This window comes from Pleurodeles waltl, chromosome 7, assembly GCF_031143425.1.
Source record: "Pleurodeles waltl isolate 20211129_DDA chromosome 7, aPleWal1.hap1.20221129, whole genome shotgun sequence".
Classification (NCBI taxonomy): Eukaryota; Metazoa; Chordata; class Amphibia; order Caudata; family Salamandridae; genus Pleurodeles; species Pleurodeles waltl.
Window position 1 is genome coordinate 994,096,577 of NC_090446.1, and position 18,169 is coordinate 994,114,745.

The 18,169-nt window shown below is 43.6% G+C and overlaps 1 protein-coding gene across 3 annotated transcripts in view; it reads left to right on the forward strand.

The window, feature by feature from the left end:
- Window positions 1-18,169, forward strand: part of SDK2 (sidekick cell adhesion molecule 2) — a 945,724-nt gene that overhangs the window by 766,369 nt on the left and 161,186 nt on the right. For all 3 annotated transcript variants that reach the window (XM_069199807.1, XM_069199808.1, XM_069199809.1), the window contains exons 19-22: window positions 12,750-12,945; window positions 13,779-13,877; window positions 14,968-15,159; window positions 17,610-17,731. In XM_069199807.1, the coding sequence (XP_069055908.1) occupies window positions 12,750-12,945; window positions 13,779-13,877; window positions 14,968-15,159; window positions 17,610-17,731 (609 nt within the window). The remainder of the gene's footprint in view (window positions 1-12,749; window positions 12,946-13,778; window positions 13,878-14,967; window positions 15,160-17,609; window positions 17,732-18,169) is intronic.

Below are 18,169 nucleotides of genomic sequence, written 5' to 3' on the forward strand. Positions count from 1 at the left end.
AAGTTGATAAATCACGAAGAAAGCTGGTGACGTACCTTTCTTGCCTTTCTATTTTAAATTTGTGTGCACATGAAGGCGAAGGCTCGGAGAGCATCTTCACTCGTCATCACCCTGGGACACAAACAATACCGATTTTAGGATGTGGCTAACGAGTGTGCTCGGGCAAAACAGAAGAAAATAATTGCCAGTGAGTGCTTTGAAATACCCACGCGCAGGCCGGTGGCCTGTTAGGCTTGTTCATAAAAGGCGGGCTCGAACCTCCGCGCCTTCCACAAGTCCCTGGGAGTCTTCGCTGTTTAGTTGCCTCGCGCCGTGAGATGAAAGTGCTCGTGAGCTGCCCGGGTGCGTTGCCGAACCTGTTCAGACGGACGCGCGGGGAGGATTGTGTTTTTGCGGATAATGAGGCCTGGGTCCCTGATCCTTCCTCTCTGTTCCACAAGATAACAATCCTGCGCCGCTTCTCGAAACCCGGCGTCTCTGAAAGGTGTCGTTTTCAGGAAAAAAGGGTTTGCGCACCTGTGATTGTTCAGACAAAAAAGGACTTTGGGAGAGGATAAAAACATGTTGCAGAATTAAACCCGAGTTCCGGGTGCAACAGGCCGGAAAAGGGAATCGCGTGCATGCATCGAGCTCAATGATGTCTCCTCTTTAATCGTGATTTTATATTAAATATGCGCCTCCCCAAAACAGGAAACTTTTCGGATCCCCTTTCCTCTTGCTCACCCATGCAAGCAAGGCAAATGATCCCCAATCGCCAGGTAATAATACATAAAAAAAACTTTAATTGGGATGAAGTGGGCCCAGTGGCTCCCTCGTCCCCCGGTGCCTCTGCACCTGTTGCACTGTCCATAGCTAGGCTACTTTACACCAACCGTGCTGCAGTGTCATTCGAGGAGTGTTTTTTCTTTTCTTTTTCTCATAACCTGCATATTGTGGACGGTTTGTAGGAGGGCATCAGCAGCGAAGGGGCAGTGAGGAGGGGCGGAGCCAGTGACGTCAACAATATTTGATTGCATATTTGTTATTTTTGCAGCTGTTTCCCAAAATTATTGACAAAAGGATTACATGCTGCAATAAAGCTGTTCTAGCTTTCTTTTTGGCCACCAAGAGGCCCTAGTTTGCAAACTCTGCTAGATTCGTTCTTTTCTCTTAATGGAAACGCCCAGGCGCAGTCCTGGTTCTTGCATAAAAGCATGGGGCACGTCAGCAGCAGAACCTCCTGCAGAATGTGGTGAGGACAGTGCCTAATCTGAGCCGGTGGTTGCTGGTGGAGCCTCCCGCACTCATTTTTTGGAGACCGCCACTAATCTAAACCATGGCCCGCCGCCCGTGTTAGATGTTTACAGAGAGCAAGAGTGGGAAAAACACACAGAGGAAAGATGGAGGAAGAGAAAGAGAAGCAAAACGTCTCAAAGGAGGGAACAGTAACCTGCAGGAGTATGCTGAACGGCCAGGAAGTGTCTGGGATTGGATTTAAAAGGCCTGAGTAGATTTCAGACTGCTCAGCCTCCGTGTTCGGTGCACTAACATTTAATTGCACCGGCCACGGGTTTCCGAGCAGAGCTTTGGGCACCAGTACTCATTCTTTTAAAAACTGAGCACTGGTTGAGGGTCAGCTCGGTCTCCCATATCTCACAAATGATAGACCTTGGGGTGCATGAAGACCCTTGAAGAGCGAGAGCACCCCTGCATCGCAATAGTGCAACAAAACTTGAGGGGGGGCCCTGCAAAGTACATGCAGGGGCCCCCTTCCAAATTCCCTCAGAAGACCGCAGGCCAGGGTACTCTGCTGAGGGGGGGGCCCCTGGAGCTCAGGGATCCCCCCACACCGTGGGGGCTGCGGGGATCTTTGTTATGCTACTCGTTGCGCCACAGAGCAGTAGAATATGTAATCTTGAGATGCTGTTGACAGAACAGTACTGTGTATATTGGGACTGGTTCAAACCAGTTGACAAAAGCTAGATTGTGATTTGGGGTGACAAAGAAACATGTAATCGAGACAGTACTGGACAGCAGATTGAACACTTCTTGCAAAGCACATTTTTTCATGTCATATACTTGCATCTTGTGCTGCAAAGAAATACAGCAACTTACTCCCAGTCAGAGTCATGTGCTGAAGCTCGGATTAGAATCTGGCATGTGTAGTCCAAGGTTAAACACACACAACCTGATAATGGCTTCTCAAGAAGAAAATATGGATAAATATATAGGTCTGAAAATCAACCCCATCTTTCTAAAATAGAGAGTTTAAAAGTATGCATGTTTCCTATCCTCTTCTTTAAAACCATGAACATGGAAAGGAAGGATTTCTTGTACTTTCGTCTCCAATGCTCCCCCTGGAAAAACACGTTGGAGCATATACATGGACATTTGCCAGTGTTCTTGCCACCCACCCTTCATAGAAAATATATTTTCTTTGATCAACAATCGTACGGTTTATACCATTAAGATGCTTCTAATGACAAAAACATGGAGGCAGGTCCCTTAGTGTCCAGAGTCCCAAATTGTGGACATTAGCATAGTGAAACTTGAGAAGGCCCCCCTGCAAAGCACATGTAGGGCCCTCCTATCTGACCCATTTAGGAGCTCTCAGCCGTGGACCTGCCGCCCGTGTACTGTGCTGAGGGGGGGGCCTTGAATCTCACCCCCCACACTGCAGGGGCTGTGGGGGCTAATGTTACACCACTACTTCCGGAATGTCTTGGACTCGAGCCTGAGAGCTGGGCCTTACCACCTTCTGTTCAGAAAATTCTTGAAATGTGCTTTCACTGGCTCTTTGGCATCGACCAGAGATGCGTAACGGTACGACTAATAGGAGTCCTGCTCTTCACCTTCAGCAGCCTCTGCCTCCTCCGCTCTGCTCTGCTGCGGACTCCTTTTCCTTTCAGCATTAGTCATAAGAGGACCTGTCCAATGCTTTACAAATCCCTTAAATGAATAAATAAATGTTACTGTGAACTTCCAAGTAGCAGATCAAAAGCCAATGAAGTGAAAGTTCTTCCCTTAGGGCAGAAAGGCCAAGAAAGATTTTTAAAATTTTAAATGATGCTCTCCTCTAGCTCATTACAAGCCATCCGCAAGGTCTTACTGCATATTAATCAGTTCCTTTGTTTCTTTCTGCCCTGTGGTGTGTGGATTGAGGGAGAGGGGTTTATCAGAATGAAAATGTCAAAGCTTCTGGTGGGCTTGATTCCAGGAGTAATTTAAACACAGGCACTGCCACACCCAACAGTGCGTCGCTAGGCCCCTGCCTCTGAATCCTGGTGTCAACACAACAGACCTAGACAGAATCAGGGCAGCACTCAGCCTCAACCCGGGCCCAGTTTCGGGGATAGCTACTGGCACCAGAATCCAGCGTATCCCTACAAAAATCCTGGAATTTTTTTTCTTGGGATGAGAAGAAAATCCCATGACCCTCGGCCTTATAATTCAATTATGGTCTCCCATATAACAAACTAATGCAATATGTGGGGCTGTACTCTAAGGTCATTTGAATTAAACTAACAGGAAAACCCTAGAGTAAACAGGGTGTCCCTGTGGCATGTAGATTTCTAGCCAACCATACATGCTACTTAAGCAAATAGATCCAACCATAATTCAGTTGTTTCCTTTCGGTGTGCTTTCAAACTCAATTTGTGTTGCCCAGAGTTAGGCAACGAAGCTACCGAAGAATGGAATGTTCTTGATCCCATCAACCTCTCATTAGCCCCAAAAGGTCCCTCTCCTTCCGCCACTGGTTCCTGAATTCAGATTAACTTGCCTCACTTTGGGCTGCTCTAGGTTATGGTGCATCTGAGGCTAAGAAACCAGGACCAAAAGGAGCCAATAGAAACCACAGCGCAATATCATTCTGTCAGCAACCTATGACTCTCAATATACCTGAACTGGAAGTCTTTGTGGTAGATTATCATTAGAACCAGCATACTAGACCCCCCGAATGCAAGCATTTTGGAGATGCGGGCTCGTGGAGCTTCAATAACCCAGGGAATTAACATACCCGAATTGTAGCAGCAAGAAGCCAGTTTTGTGTTGCTGGTCCCTATACTCTAACCCCACCCATTGTTCATTATGCAGAAGAGTCTCAGGGGAATCGATGGACCCACGTGAAAAGTGTCCACTAAATTGTTGTGGAAAGACCATGTCCATTGTGAAATTCCCGTGTGCCTCCCAGTTGGGGATTGAGCTGTTCTATTTTACTCAGTATTCTGAGTGGAAGGAGCCTACACCGTCTTTGCTGCCTTGACTCATAACACCACCTCCTCCATTGGCTCAGCTTTGTTGGAACCTTTGACATCAACTCAGTAATTACTTGAACCACATTGTATTATTGCTTTTGATGGTAATTCCTCAACCCTAAGTGTTAGGCCCTTGGGTTTCACTATAGTGAGTTTTTTAAGGCTCTGTGTTCCTTAATGTCTTCGTGGAGACATATTGCTTTAGAAAGAATTACGTTTTCTAGATATTCATTTTCATTACATAACCTAACAATTGTGTTATATTGTATGAAAGCAACAATCCTCTACCCATTTCTACGAGTAGGTCTTGGTTGCAAAACCACTCCTAGCACTGCAAAAGCAAGGAAAAGATAGGGGTCCTGGCTGTGATCAATCTGCTACCACTCCTTACACCTTCTGCGATATATCATCCCAATTGTTCTCCCATGGATCTCCAGACAGTAGTGGAAACACCTTCATCTCTAGGTACAACTACACCAACTCTCTCCACTCGCACCGCCATGTCAATAAATCTGCCCTGTCCAAGTAGCCTTGGAACACAGCAGCAAGAGTGCAACTGGAGTGATGCCTTGAGATCCCATCTGCAGGGTGTGTGCAGTCAGTGTGCTACCTCGTCTCCTACACTTCCTGCAACACCCCACTGACAGCGGCTCTCCTTCACAACTCTTTACACCTGCGTGTGTTTAAAAACCGTAACTGAAAGTGGGACAATGGTGGACTGGGACACTCTCTAAAAACAAATTGAGGGACATCCCCATTAATAAAAAGGCATGAATGTGGGTATGAAGCCATCATCAATGTTAAAAAAGCAGATCATAAATGAGCTGAAAACAGAGGCAGCCTGCACAAAGTAAGGGACCCTCTGGGCCCTCCTCTGTTTCAGAAACCCCAGCTAACTCATATGAACTCCCAAATATCACTGGCTAGCCTCTTCCCTCCTCTATCACTACTATATGCTATCCATTCAGACTAACTAACTTGCATGTACACTGCTCAAATTAACAATTTATATTTCCCTTTTTATAATCCAACTCTAAGCCTTTGGGTTCTAGAGAAGCGTGCTACTTCCCAAAAAGCACTTCAACACCACATCAGGGTGTGTAGGCGCTATATTAATGCAATTACAATTACAATATAGACTTCATTGCAGGGCCACAGCTCACCCCTTTTCCTTATTCTGGTTTGCCCGTCTCCTGGAGATGGGATGCAGCGGAGGGGGATGGGAACGGTACTCTGCGGGAATGTCACTGGCATTGCATATGCAGCAGTGGACCTACTGCAACATATTACCCTAGAATGCATCTTCCTTGCCCTGCACTGCCTGAGCTGTTTCTGCCAATATATAAATATAACCTGCAGGCTACTCATGCCTTTCGGTGCGGGATTATAACAACCATTAGTTAGCTACATTATGCTGCCCCCGCTCAGACTCATAGGATGCCCCACATTTATGAAACATGCATCCAGTGGTGGGACTGGAAAAAAACTTTGTTGTCCCATGGACTGAGGATGAAAGGGTGGCAGTGGAAAAGTGATGCAGTCATTAGGGCAGAGTTTTGAGGAGCGGAGTCTGTCAGTGACTTACACATTTAAAACAAAAAAAAACTGCTCCTCAAATAAATTGACTACAATGACAAATGCATTAGACATTCTGTTCCAGATTATTTAATTTGTCAAAAGCAGGCTCCATTTTAAAATACCTTCTCGGGTTGAGACACCAACTGCAGAGATCTTTGTGTACCCAGCAGCTTTCAGAGTGTATTAGTAATAAGATCTCTCTGATGGCGAATGCACTTACTAGAGAGATTATGTTTGCAGTTTGGTCACAGGTTTGGCTCACCATAAAAAGCATACAGGGTTAATTGTACCTGCTGCAAAGCACAGCGTGTAACAGACTGAACATAGATTTGTATTGCATGTATACAGTTCAGTGGGTTTCTGTTTTCCTGCAGGGATCCTTCTTTTTCATGTAGATCACAGATTACAATCCTTATAATATAGCTCATTGAGATATGAGCTGGCATTTTGGAGCTACATGCAAACTACAAAACACAAATAGAAATCTTCACTGTGTTAAAAATTAACGCCTTCTAAAACCAGACATGAAAAGGAGAAATGTTGTCATTTCTCCTTTCATTTCCTATTTTGCATGTGTGCTGCACAGTGCAGCACACAGACAAATTAGGAAAAGTTTTATAAGTTGTCTAGGCCTAGTATTTTGTACTGGAAGGGTACCCTTCCAGTACAAAACCTATGCTAGACTCTCGCACACACCCTTGCACTAAGGCACAAAGCTGTGTGCGTGGCGCACTGCATCTGAAATCAGTGCCAGCACTAGAGAAAAGGGAGAAGAGAGCCATATCTCTGCAGATGTGGTGCTCTCCTGCTCCCTCCTTCTCGCACAACACAGCGCATATTTTTTGCCTGCTTCGCTGCGTTGTCGGTAAGGACGGTAGATCTGCCCCTGAGTGTCTTTGTTTCGTTAATAGCATTGGTATCGAGATGTTTTCTCCAGCTAGCTCAAAGTCGCTATAAGACACCGCCCCAAATGAGTGCTTGTGGTCCCATAAATGAGGCATTTGTGTTGTGCATGCTGAACCTGGAAGTAAAGACCTCCCTCACTTCTTGCAGGTTCCTGCTCTCACCACAAAGCTGTGAATACATATACAGTGAATGAATACTTTATTTCCACGAGTAATAAAAACCATTGTAATTGGGTATTAAAAATAAACATTACCAATAGTTATATTGAGAAATAAAGAAACAGAGGAAAGAAAAAAATGTAAAGTCATCACGATGAGCTAAATAAAAGCAAGATGCTAAAATGCCATACACCGGCATAGGTTGTGGAAACTATATAACGCTAAAAATACCATTCATCAGTAATTCTTCTAGTCCAAATCCAACAGAAAATGAAGTGCTGAAGTGCCATGCTTCCACTTAAGGCATTGTGAGACAAAGGGGCATGTGCCACCTCACCAATGCAAATCCTAGCAACACACGTCCTGAAATCCTTCCTGCAGTATAACAGAAAGGCTAAAGTGCATATCTTCGGCATTTGTTATTTGCATGATGAGTTGCTAAAGTGCAGTGTGTTTGGCATTTATCAAAGTTTTGCTCAAGTAATTGAGGGAGGCGGGTGACCAGTCACAGAGGTAGCTTATGTACAGACTCTGTTGTGTTTTCTGAAGACTTGATTGTGGTCCGTTCAATGAGCTACTTCGCTTTTAAAAGGAATTTTACAAAACAGCCATGGTTTGTGATGTCAAACCTTTAATGCAAAACAAGATTGCATGACAACAAGATCTGATGCTGTTTAAATTACAGATGTTTCAGAGGTAGATGTTATGCCAAGTCAATAAAACTGGGCAGATGCATAGTATATGCAGGAAGCTTTGCCGATGATTTTGGCAAAGCCTGCACTCTTCATTCTCCATTGGCTAGTGGCATTTTGAGAGTGCATTGAGTGATGGTAGGGACCCGAATCTTGCTTGGAGCACTTTTATTTTTATATACTTTCTTAAGGTGGCATTCATGTAAGTATGCGTGATCAGTGCCTTGTATGTGTTGATGGTCATCCATACATGATTGCACCACCTGAATTTGATTTTGTCTTCTCGCCAGGAGAGGTGCTTGATTTGTTTGTTCCATGCTAGCTTAAATGACTGGGGAGGTAAGCTGTTTTGCCAGAGTTGTTCCGCCTTCAGATGTTTTATTGATTCCGCGAACCAGTAATTTGCATTCGGGGCCAAATCTGATGCCATTTCTTGCCACAGTAATGCTCTTAGTGTGTTTGATTTTGCATGCCTCAGTAGCAAGGCATTTTTAAGAAAAGCCCCTCCTTGTACCAGTTCTTGGTCGTGATTGCCAAATTCCAGTCTGACTTGCGCCGGCAAGGCGCTTTGTGATAGGTGGAAGATAAGGTGGAAATCTTTGCTCCAGGCAACGTTCAAAAAGCTCACAAATTTTCTGGGAACGATTTCCAGGCCATATGTCAACATTTGTTGAAATTTTGCCTTTATCACTATAAGCAGCAGCTGCCAACTTGGACTTTGCAATTTAGTTGACCACGACTGGAGTGCTACAATGTGTGATGCCACCCTCATTTTCAGTGTGTTTTTGGTGCAGTCAATGGGACCTGCGGTCTTGCAGCCATACACCAACGTACTTGTAACCTCCACTTCTGCCCATGGGGCTTCCCCCACGATACCATGTCTTTTTCTTAATTATCTTTTTGTCAGAAATGACTACCTTTGTTTTCTTGAGGGTTATAGTCTACTTGATGCTCAAACCTATTGATGTAAAGAGGTTAAGAGATTTTGCAAGCCTGTGCCCGAGAGATTCAATAAAACAATGTTGTCTGCATAAAATAATGCAGTAATTAGTTGTTAACCCAACTTTGGAGGCTAGAAGCGGATAGAATCTATCTGGGTACTGCAATCTGCCATAATATAAATTGAATAAAGTTGAGGGTAGCATGCACCCTTGTGTTATGCCTCTATCAGAATTCTGAATGTTAGAACCTTATTATACCCACGTGTGACCCGGGCCCTGTTGTCTGTGTAAAGAAGCTGTATTCCTTCTAGCAGGTTTGGAGGAATGTTCCATTCAATTTGATTTCCCTAAAGACTAAGGGCCTGATTCTAACTTTGGAGGACGGTGTTAAACCGTCCCAAAAGTGGCGGATATACCACCTACCGTATTACGAGTCCATTATATCCTATGGAACTCGTAATACGGTAGGTGGTATATCCGCCACTTTTGGGACGGTTTAACACCGTCCTCCAAAGTTAGAATCAGGCCCTAATTGTGTTGACTAAATCAAATGCTTTGGCAAGGTCTACAAAGGAGGTGTGTCGGGATCTGTTTTTCACTGTATATTTTCCTGTTAACATGGCCAAGGCTGTTAAATTGTCATAGGTGCTTGATGCTGGATTGAAACCTGTTTGGTTTGGGGGTATTACGTTTGATTTTGCTGCCTAGGATTCTAGTTCCTTGAGTAATAGGTCTGCAAATGCGTCAGTATCCAGGAATGCGATCATGCAGTAGCTATCAGAGTTCAGTATGGGCCTTTCTTATAGATGGGATATATATTTGTCCCTGTGACAAAATTGCATTTGGACGCATTTCACTGGAGCGTGTCTGGATCCCAGATCATTCTCTGTAATAACTGCCAGATGCGAGATACGAAGGATTCCCTTTATTTCCAGTGCTGTATGCATCATTCTGGCAGTACATCTGGGGCATACACCTTTCTCTGGGTCCTAGAGTAGAATTAATTAGTGCATAGTGAGTAGCTTCTCCGAACTATCCGTGGTCTCCACATTGCCTCACTGACGCTTAGATAGCATTCTCACAGCTAATTGGCTTGATTTGATTCAAAGTACTTGATTATCTGTTTAGGATCGTTTATTGTGCAATGGTGACATCTTGTGGTAGAGATGATCATTACTTATCTGATGTTCCCTCTGTTGAACTATTTCAAGTCTACCATCTTTTACTTGTTTTAGGATCTGGAAGTTCAGCCAGCATTTATTATGTTCATACTTCTTCAAGTCAAATAGTTGATGGTGCATTATTTCATGGGTGTTACTTGTGTCCTTTACCAAACAAAACGAGCGTGGTTTTATGTCTCAGTTATGTTGTGGGTTTACTGTATAAGCGAGGGACTATCAATTCCATGATTTGCATCTTCTTAACTTTTTTCATTTTTCCTGTCTGTGCATGTGCCTTTCCTTTGTTTCTTCCATTGTATCTGTCACAGACTCACAGTGAGTCTACTCCTTTTTGTCCCACACGGCAGGCACGTTGGTTTGCCCCTGCCCCAATGTGCATGTATATGTGTCACTCCTGGAGCGAGAGTGCTTGTTCCACCATTCCCTGGTGTGAGTGCCTCTCTAAGCTATCATGGATTTATCCCCTTTTCAAGCGTGCCTATTTTCCGTGATCCGGTGTAACAGGTGCATGAAATGTAATATAGAAGTGAAGGCAGGCACTCCTTGTCCCAGAGTGAGTGAGTGTTAGTACTCACCCATTAAAAGCATTATATCAGTGCTGAGAACTGCTGGTAATAAGTTTCCCAATTAAAGAAGTGCAGGTTCTGAGTACCTGACAGTACTTGCCCATTTAGAGCACTGGTTGTAACTGTTCCCTGTACCTACTCGTCTGATTGTCAAAGCACTCAACGATGCTTTGTCCCTCCGTAGCGTTCTTCTCATCCCATTAGCATCCAAGCGTCTGAGCCAATCCTGTACCAAACAATTGTTATCTTTTCTCAGTGTCGGTGTATTCCATGTCCCAGTGTCAATATGTTATTTGTCCCTGTGACCTTGTGACTGTGGTCCATGTCTTCCTATTCTCAGTGTCAGTGTGTTCCCTGACTCGTTGGATGTGTCTGACTGTCCCAAAATCAATGTTTTAACTGACCCCAGTAGATTAGAATTTTATTGGCACAAAAATTGCATCAAATCCATGCGTTCCTCAGTCCCAGGGAGAAAAGACTAGAGAGTGAGAAAGTGAGTTTGAGGGGGAAGAAATCAAGAGACTTTTTTCACTGTGCCATCCTGTTCTATGGTGTATACTTTTGCGTGTGGTTAATTCCCTTTTCTGAGTGTGCGTCTACCTTACCTAATGCCCCAATGGTCCATGGTCCATGGTCAGTGTGACCATCAGTGTTTACCACTTCCATTGTCTCTGGGCTCCCTGTTCCACTGAACATGCCCTCGACACTTCTGAGTCTGTGACTTTCATGTGCCCATTGCATGTGTTTGATGTAGCTGTGTGTTTGTCTCCCGGACCCAAAGTAATGTTCCCTTTTAGGGCCTGATTACAAGTGGCTTACTTGGTGGGGGATACGTTATTAACCAGCCCTCATAAATGCCAGTTTACCACGTTGTATCCATTCAGTTGGGCCATAACATGGGGATTTTTGTGCTTTCTGCACCAAAACCTGAGTGTCGATATGTAATTGGTCATTTTTTTACGCACTGAAGTTCTGCAGGTTTGATCTGATAAATTTAACTCTAAGGGTCGGATTTTATCATGCCTGGTGATGGGTGCAGTAAACTGTGACAAACTTATAATAATGGCCCTGCAGAAACAGATTTTTATGCAGGGGCCACAATTTACTTGGCCCCTTCTAATGAGGACCGTAGACACTTTGCACATCTCTTCTTGCCAAGTTGTTTGTGTCTGTATCTTCCTCCCCCGTGGTCCTTCTTAATTCTCTTGCTGCTGTTTCCCGATGCAGAGGGAATGTTTGTGATTTCTCTGGGTGCTTCAATGTTGATCAGATTCCAGACATTTTTAACTGCACCAGTGTAGATTGAAATGGTGCCTGACGTCCCCTTACTGATGCAGATGACATTTAGATCAAAAATGTGAATTAAATTGCCGAATTAGGATATACTTTCTGGGCAGCAGAGCCCAAAACCGCACCCGGTGTCCCCTGATGGTCTGCCACTTTGGAGCTCCTCTACGCTGGTCGCTGGATGCTCTCTCCTCTTCATCTTGATGTGTATACGTGATTGGCCAGGCGGGTGTCCGTAGAAAGAGCCTCTGCATCTTGCATTAATGCAAGTATTTCAGGGGAAGTGTTAGGCTAGGAGTCAGGAGGTGAGAGTGATGTTCTGCTAGAGTCCTTTGGTAGATACGCCATTGCATGCATCCCTAATATTGCTACAGGGCATGGTGGTCCAAGATCCAAGGGACTGTAAAGCACATGTACGGTATTCGAAGCACCATAGTTCCAGGCTGTAGGAATTAAAGGAGTGAGTCTAGAGTGCCCTTCTAAAGTGGAAGTTTTCACCTGGCAATTCCAGGGTTTAGCCCCAGAGATTCCTCAGGATCCTCCTCCCTTTAGGTATATCCTAAACCCAGCGCAGCAATGAAGAGAGAAACAAGTTCTATAGCTACAACCAGTCCCAAGAGTTATTGAACCTCTGTTATAAAGCAGTGAATATGTTTCCCTTGCTGCCACAGTAGCCAATGACAGCCAGCAGTATAAGGAGATACATTTTCCCAGGGTTTCCAATTACAAATATCCTGGACGGTTCGATTCTACACCTCCCACAGCCTGTCTGCGGCGTACGAGTGCACGTTTGGTTGACAGATGTGCTGTCAAAACCATGACCTGTAGTGGCTGTTTAATCCCCATCAGGTGGAATACATGACAAAAGATGGTTTTGCACCAGAATGAATACACCAATAAGCAAAATTTAGTTTCAAATCTTCTTTTCTAACCTGAATTCAGTACGTGTGTACAGGTCTGTGTGTGTCTACGTTAGCGTGCTAGACTTATTCAGTTGAAAATATTATTGAAAATTGTTCCGACTTACAGAGACATTTCACTTGATGTCTTGAATGACAATTGAACAAAGGAACATCTGTGCTTTGTGATACATTTTTGTATTTCTCTGAAACAAGTTATTTTTTTGAAAAGGGAGATAAATCGTCACACCATGTTTGCAACGTTCAGCCATGTCTAACTCCTCTTCCCTCCCCCTTCCCTCTCAGCTGATCGCCTGGGAGCCTGACCAGGAAGAAGAAGTGACGGTAGTGACGGTGCGACCTAACTTCCAGGATAGCATCCACGTGGGCTTCATCCCAGGCCTGAAGAAGTTCACAGATTACATGACCTCTGTGCTGTGCTTCACCACGCCGGGGGACGGCCCACGCAGCCCAGCGCAGCACGTGCGCACACACGAGGACGGTATGTGACACTGATGGGCGGGGCGGGGGCGGAGCACAGACGTGTGAGGTTGCCAAACATTTTTCACTGGTTCGGGTTAGGGCTTGGATTTCTTTCCTGTGTTATCCTGCTTTTCCAATGAATCCTGAAAGACCTGGAGAAATTTGGGAAAATATTATCCAGTCTAAGTTAACAACTGAAATGTTTTAGCAAAATCAGCAAGATGACGTGCAAATGTGCTTCATTCCAGTACTTAACAGGAGGCACTACTGCTTTCATATATTTTTAAACAAAATACACTCATTGCAAAACTAGTTTCCCTGCGTACAAAGCTCACGTTAACGTCCAATTGTCTCCAATTGACTGTGGCTTTTCTATTTTCTTACCGGCTCATAATAAAGTGGTTTCCAGGTAGGGTAAAGCAGCCATTAGTATAGTCGGGTGGTGTCTACAGTTGTTACTAGTGTCAATTGCTCGTGGCTGATTTGACATCAAATGAGGCTGGTGTGATCTTCGGCAGTGATAAAAGTTGGTTTGAAATTCTATGTGCCCACCATGTACCCACTTAGGTAGCATTCTAGCAAATCTCACCCATGCTCTGCACGTATAGTGGCTGATGTACATAAAGCTAGATGAATGGAAAAGAGACCAACAGAAAATCATTGTAAAACAATATGCTTTGACGGTACAAACAGAAGCTGAAGAAAATGCATCTTAGAGTGATTGTTGATGAAATAATCAAGTGGGTTCTCGGTTTGTCAGCATAGTTTTTTTCCCTCTGAACTCTGGATACAAGCATAGCATTACCGCCTTATCTTTATTGATTCCCTTTGCTTTTTTGTTGTCTGTTACAGCCCCTGGGCCTGTTGGTCACCTCAGCTTCATTGACATCCTGGACACATCTCTGAAGGTCAGCTGGAAGGACCCTTTGGAGAAGAATGGGATCCTGACGGGTAGGAATTGCTAAATGATTTGGGATGTTACAGAAAGCATCTTTTAAGAATCACCTAACACGTTATTTTTAGCTGGTGTGTTGCCTCGCACGTAATGGCAGCTGTTGCATGCGCGCTCCTTATTCATTTAAAAGGACTAGTTTTCTAAGACCCCACTGTAAATATGACTCCCAACCTTAGCAATTGGGTCAAGGAGACATATACTCAGAGGTGCCACCAGCATTGGAATCTGCTTTTAATGCTTGTTTAAGGATGATGATTTTTGACGGTACCACAACAGATCTCACACCTAACGTTAGAGGTGGGATGAGAAGGACGTACCCGCACATGTGGAGGGAGTGGTGGGATCGGCACATTTTAGTAAATAAAAGAGATTGGTTTCAAAAGATATGACTATCAATGCCTCTAGTAACACAGTACACAGGGTAAGGGGGTTACACAGATTTGTGGGGCATCAGTAGTTTTGCTTTCCGTTGTGCCTGATTATTTTTGTGTATTCTTAGTGGACACCTCTAAAAAGTTGCACTATGCCGATTTTTCTACGACCTGTGGTGGCAAAGATCAGTACAGTCATGGTGTACTTACACTATCAATGCAAAAATGGAGGATTTCATTGATGACGTGTAACCTCCTCATTGACAAATACAATTGTGTTCACACCATTTGTGCTAAAAGCCTAACCATTGACAGCGCTCTTAGGCCAGTAAGCAATGACTAGGTGAAAATGTTCTATAATGTATATCATCCATCATAGTGGCGTGAATGAGCATCCTGATGTCCCAAAGACATACTCTGAGTGAGGTTTGCACTGCTTCTGCTGCTGTACATACTGTACCTATGTAGTGCGCATCTGTAAAGGAAGATTACATTATTACTGCGTGTTCCATCGATGTTCTAAGAGAGAAAGGCTTGCATTATTAATCCGCAGCTCCATTTACTTTGTGTCTGAGGGAAGGTTTAGAGAAGTCTGCCCCTCCTTTTGATGCTGGTGCTCAGCTGCTGAAGTCAGAACATATGGATGATAAGAATGGGGATAGAAATCCAGTTATTTTGGACTTGTAAGCATGAGCTTTCCTTTTTTTATTTTTAGGGTACCGGATTTCCTGGGAGGAGTTCAACCGCACCAACACACGCGTGACGCACTATTTGCCGAACGTCACCTTAGAGTATAGAGTCACTGGCCTGACAGCACTGACCACATACACTATTGAGGTGGCAGCCATGACTGCCAAGGGGCCAGGACTTGTTTCCTCGTCCACCATATCATCTGGAGTCCCGCCAGGTATGTACTTCAAAGGCAGTTCATCATTGAGGTTTGATAATGGGAGATGGGTTGGTAAGAGAGAGGAACCACACTTCAGTAACGCTAAAGGTGTAGTATCATCTCAAAGTGATTCAGGAGAAACACTGTTGAGCTTTGCCCACCTTTAATGTACAGATAGATGAATGTGTAGACCCTTTCCTACTCTTATTTATGAAGATGTTGTTTAAAACTTTTCCAACTTCATGTTCATGGAGTTGGCAAAGTTAATAAATGAGCAAAACAATCAAAGAAAAGTGCGTTCTCTGGAGAGGAAAATCAATCAGACCATAGTTTCAATGGGAACATGTTCCCACAATATGTTTTTTCAGTAAAGTTTGACATTGATGCAAATTGAGTAAAATATACAGACTGTGAAAATGTTCACAGTTCAAATGTTATGGACAAAAACGTTTTTAGAACCTCTAAAAAAGTTGATGTTTTTAAAAAAGTACACTCAATTACATTAAAGTTATTTAATGATGAAGAAGATATAAATAACATTTTTATCACTTAAAAAAGAATTGCGCAAATTTGGTAAAAAAAAACAAAAAGTGTTTTTTAGAACCTTACCACATAAAACCTCCTACTAAAGAACAATAAAAGTTCAACAGTTTGGAGTTTCCTAAGTATCTTTCTTTGGTAACTATGGAAATCCTTTTCCCAAGCTTACTGAACCAGAAGTTCCCTCTTCTACTGTGCTGTCACCCAGCATGCTCTCACTATTTTTAGGTTAATTTCCTTTAGGAGTATTCTGTTCACTTTACATACTCCAGTCCACCAATCCAAGCATTCACCAGGCAAGCACACAGGCCCCCATGCATCCCTCTCTTTTTTTCTTCCAGGGACACTGAATACTAAAATGCAGCCATGCAGACACATTATAGTATTGTCGGCAAAGCACTATCCTAGCAATGCCATTCTCCACTAGCATGCATACACCAATGACTGTATAGTGCCAATTTCAAGATATTGCAATACAGCCACCACCTGTTTACTCAAGACCACAGGCTTCCCAGCCACTGGCTTTCTCAGATCACAGGGTCAGGTGAGTTAAGTCTCATGCTGGACACCTCTATGTAATTGGAAGCCGCAGGCATCAGACCTGATACTAACTAAACTGGAAGTCAACCCCCTTCATCCAAAGATGGTTAATATTTAATATATATGTGTTTTTCTACGTTTACATTGTAATACTCTGTGTGAGCCTTTAGAGTCAGTGTTTTTTTTCTCCTTTGAAGTCAGTGGCTTTTTCTAAGAGCCAACCTTCAGGTGATTCCTAGGTGTCTATATTAGGTGAAGTATAAGGTTAGGTTGGATGATCTCTGTTTTCCATTGGTCCAGGTCTCGTAGGGACCATATCAATCTCCATAAATACTCTGCTTCTCGATATAAGATTTACCACTCTCATGGGCAAGGATCACTCCCTACGATTTCATAGGTGAGCCAGTGACACTCAACTAGTCTTACTTATTGGCTCATCAGGATGGGCTCTGCTACCATACCAGTGCTCCTGGGAGCTGTGGAATCATGGATACATAGGAATAGCATGGAACACAATCAATATTTTCACATCTGCTTGAAAAACAGTGCTCTATGGTCCACTTTATTCAGCTCCACTGTTCACCTGTAAAAGGTCTGAGTGTTTTTGAGATCCAAATATTATTATGAATTCTCAGATTGGACAGAAATCAAGTCCTTTTGTCAACAACTCATGTTTCATTCCTACTGTGAACTGTACAGTGTAGAGGGAGACATGGATAGCCTCCATTTAAATTATGACTGTTCCTTCACAAGGGAGACCGTCCAGCACAAAAACAACCCCTAGAGTTGTAGTCATCTTTCTCTGTGTGCTGTAGAATGCAGAAATATTTCTCCTCGTCATACCTCTGTCAGGGAGATGGATGCATGGAACTCCCATGCTTCACCAATATAACGCCTACCTGGCGCAATATAACGTTAGGCAGCACTATGTACTGTATTATGTTTGTATTTACTAAACCACACAAAGCCATGCAAAGTGGCTTTGCATGGCTCAGGAAATGCCAAAAATTTATGTGTGTCAGGTTTGTGCTGCAAAAGTGACAGAGCCCAGATGCAAAATCATAGTAATTCTGGGTTTATTCCCTTGGAATGGTTGCGTTTCATGATATAGTAATAGCACTCACTAAACTAAATGAGTACTAACAATACTCAAATACAAGAAAATACGTTGTGTTGTGCTAAGTAGACGGTTCTGACCACCATCTTTCACGGGTCAATGCATCAATCCGAATGGCTAGAAGATTGTGAGTTATAAGTCAGGAATGGTACCTGTGAATTTTGATCCCAGGTAAGTTCTCTGAAATGTCAAATGGCTAGATATAATGTTCTTTACTGGGAGCTGTCAATTATTGCAGACCGAATGAGTTTTCTTTCTGAATTTCTGCTAGAACTTCCGGGGGCCCCGACAAACCTGGGGATCACGAACATCGGCCCACGGTCTGTGACACTCCAGTTTCGCCCTGGATACGATGGGAAGACTTCCATTTCAAGATGGCAGGTGGAGGCAGAGGTAGGGTGGGTCCAAAACCTTGCACAAAGTATTTGAGGCCTTACTGTGTACGACCATATAAGGAGGAATCTGATTGACTCATGCAGGTTGTTGTTGATGACATTGTGATGCTCAGTAGATAGGGTGGAAATGAAATAGCAAGGCCATTAAAAAGAAATTTGATGATGGGACTTAATAGCATGGGAAGGAAGCCTTTCCAAAATAAGTAGAGCTGTGGTGCTGGCTTAAACATAACTTAGAAATTGATTAAGTAAGGCTAGGTGTGTATCGGTGACATGTGGCTCATTGTACCCTACAGTGCGTGTGCATGTTTGCTCTGTTCATTATGTTTTAGTCATTTTGTAACACCTAGAAACTTTTATCAGTACACCAAAGATTGCAAGCTTTATTGGTGCTAGGTTAAGACAGGAGCTCGTAAAATGTTGTACAGGGTGAATA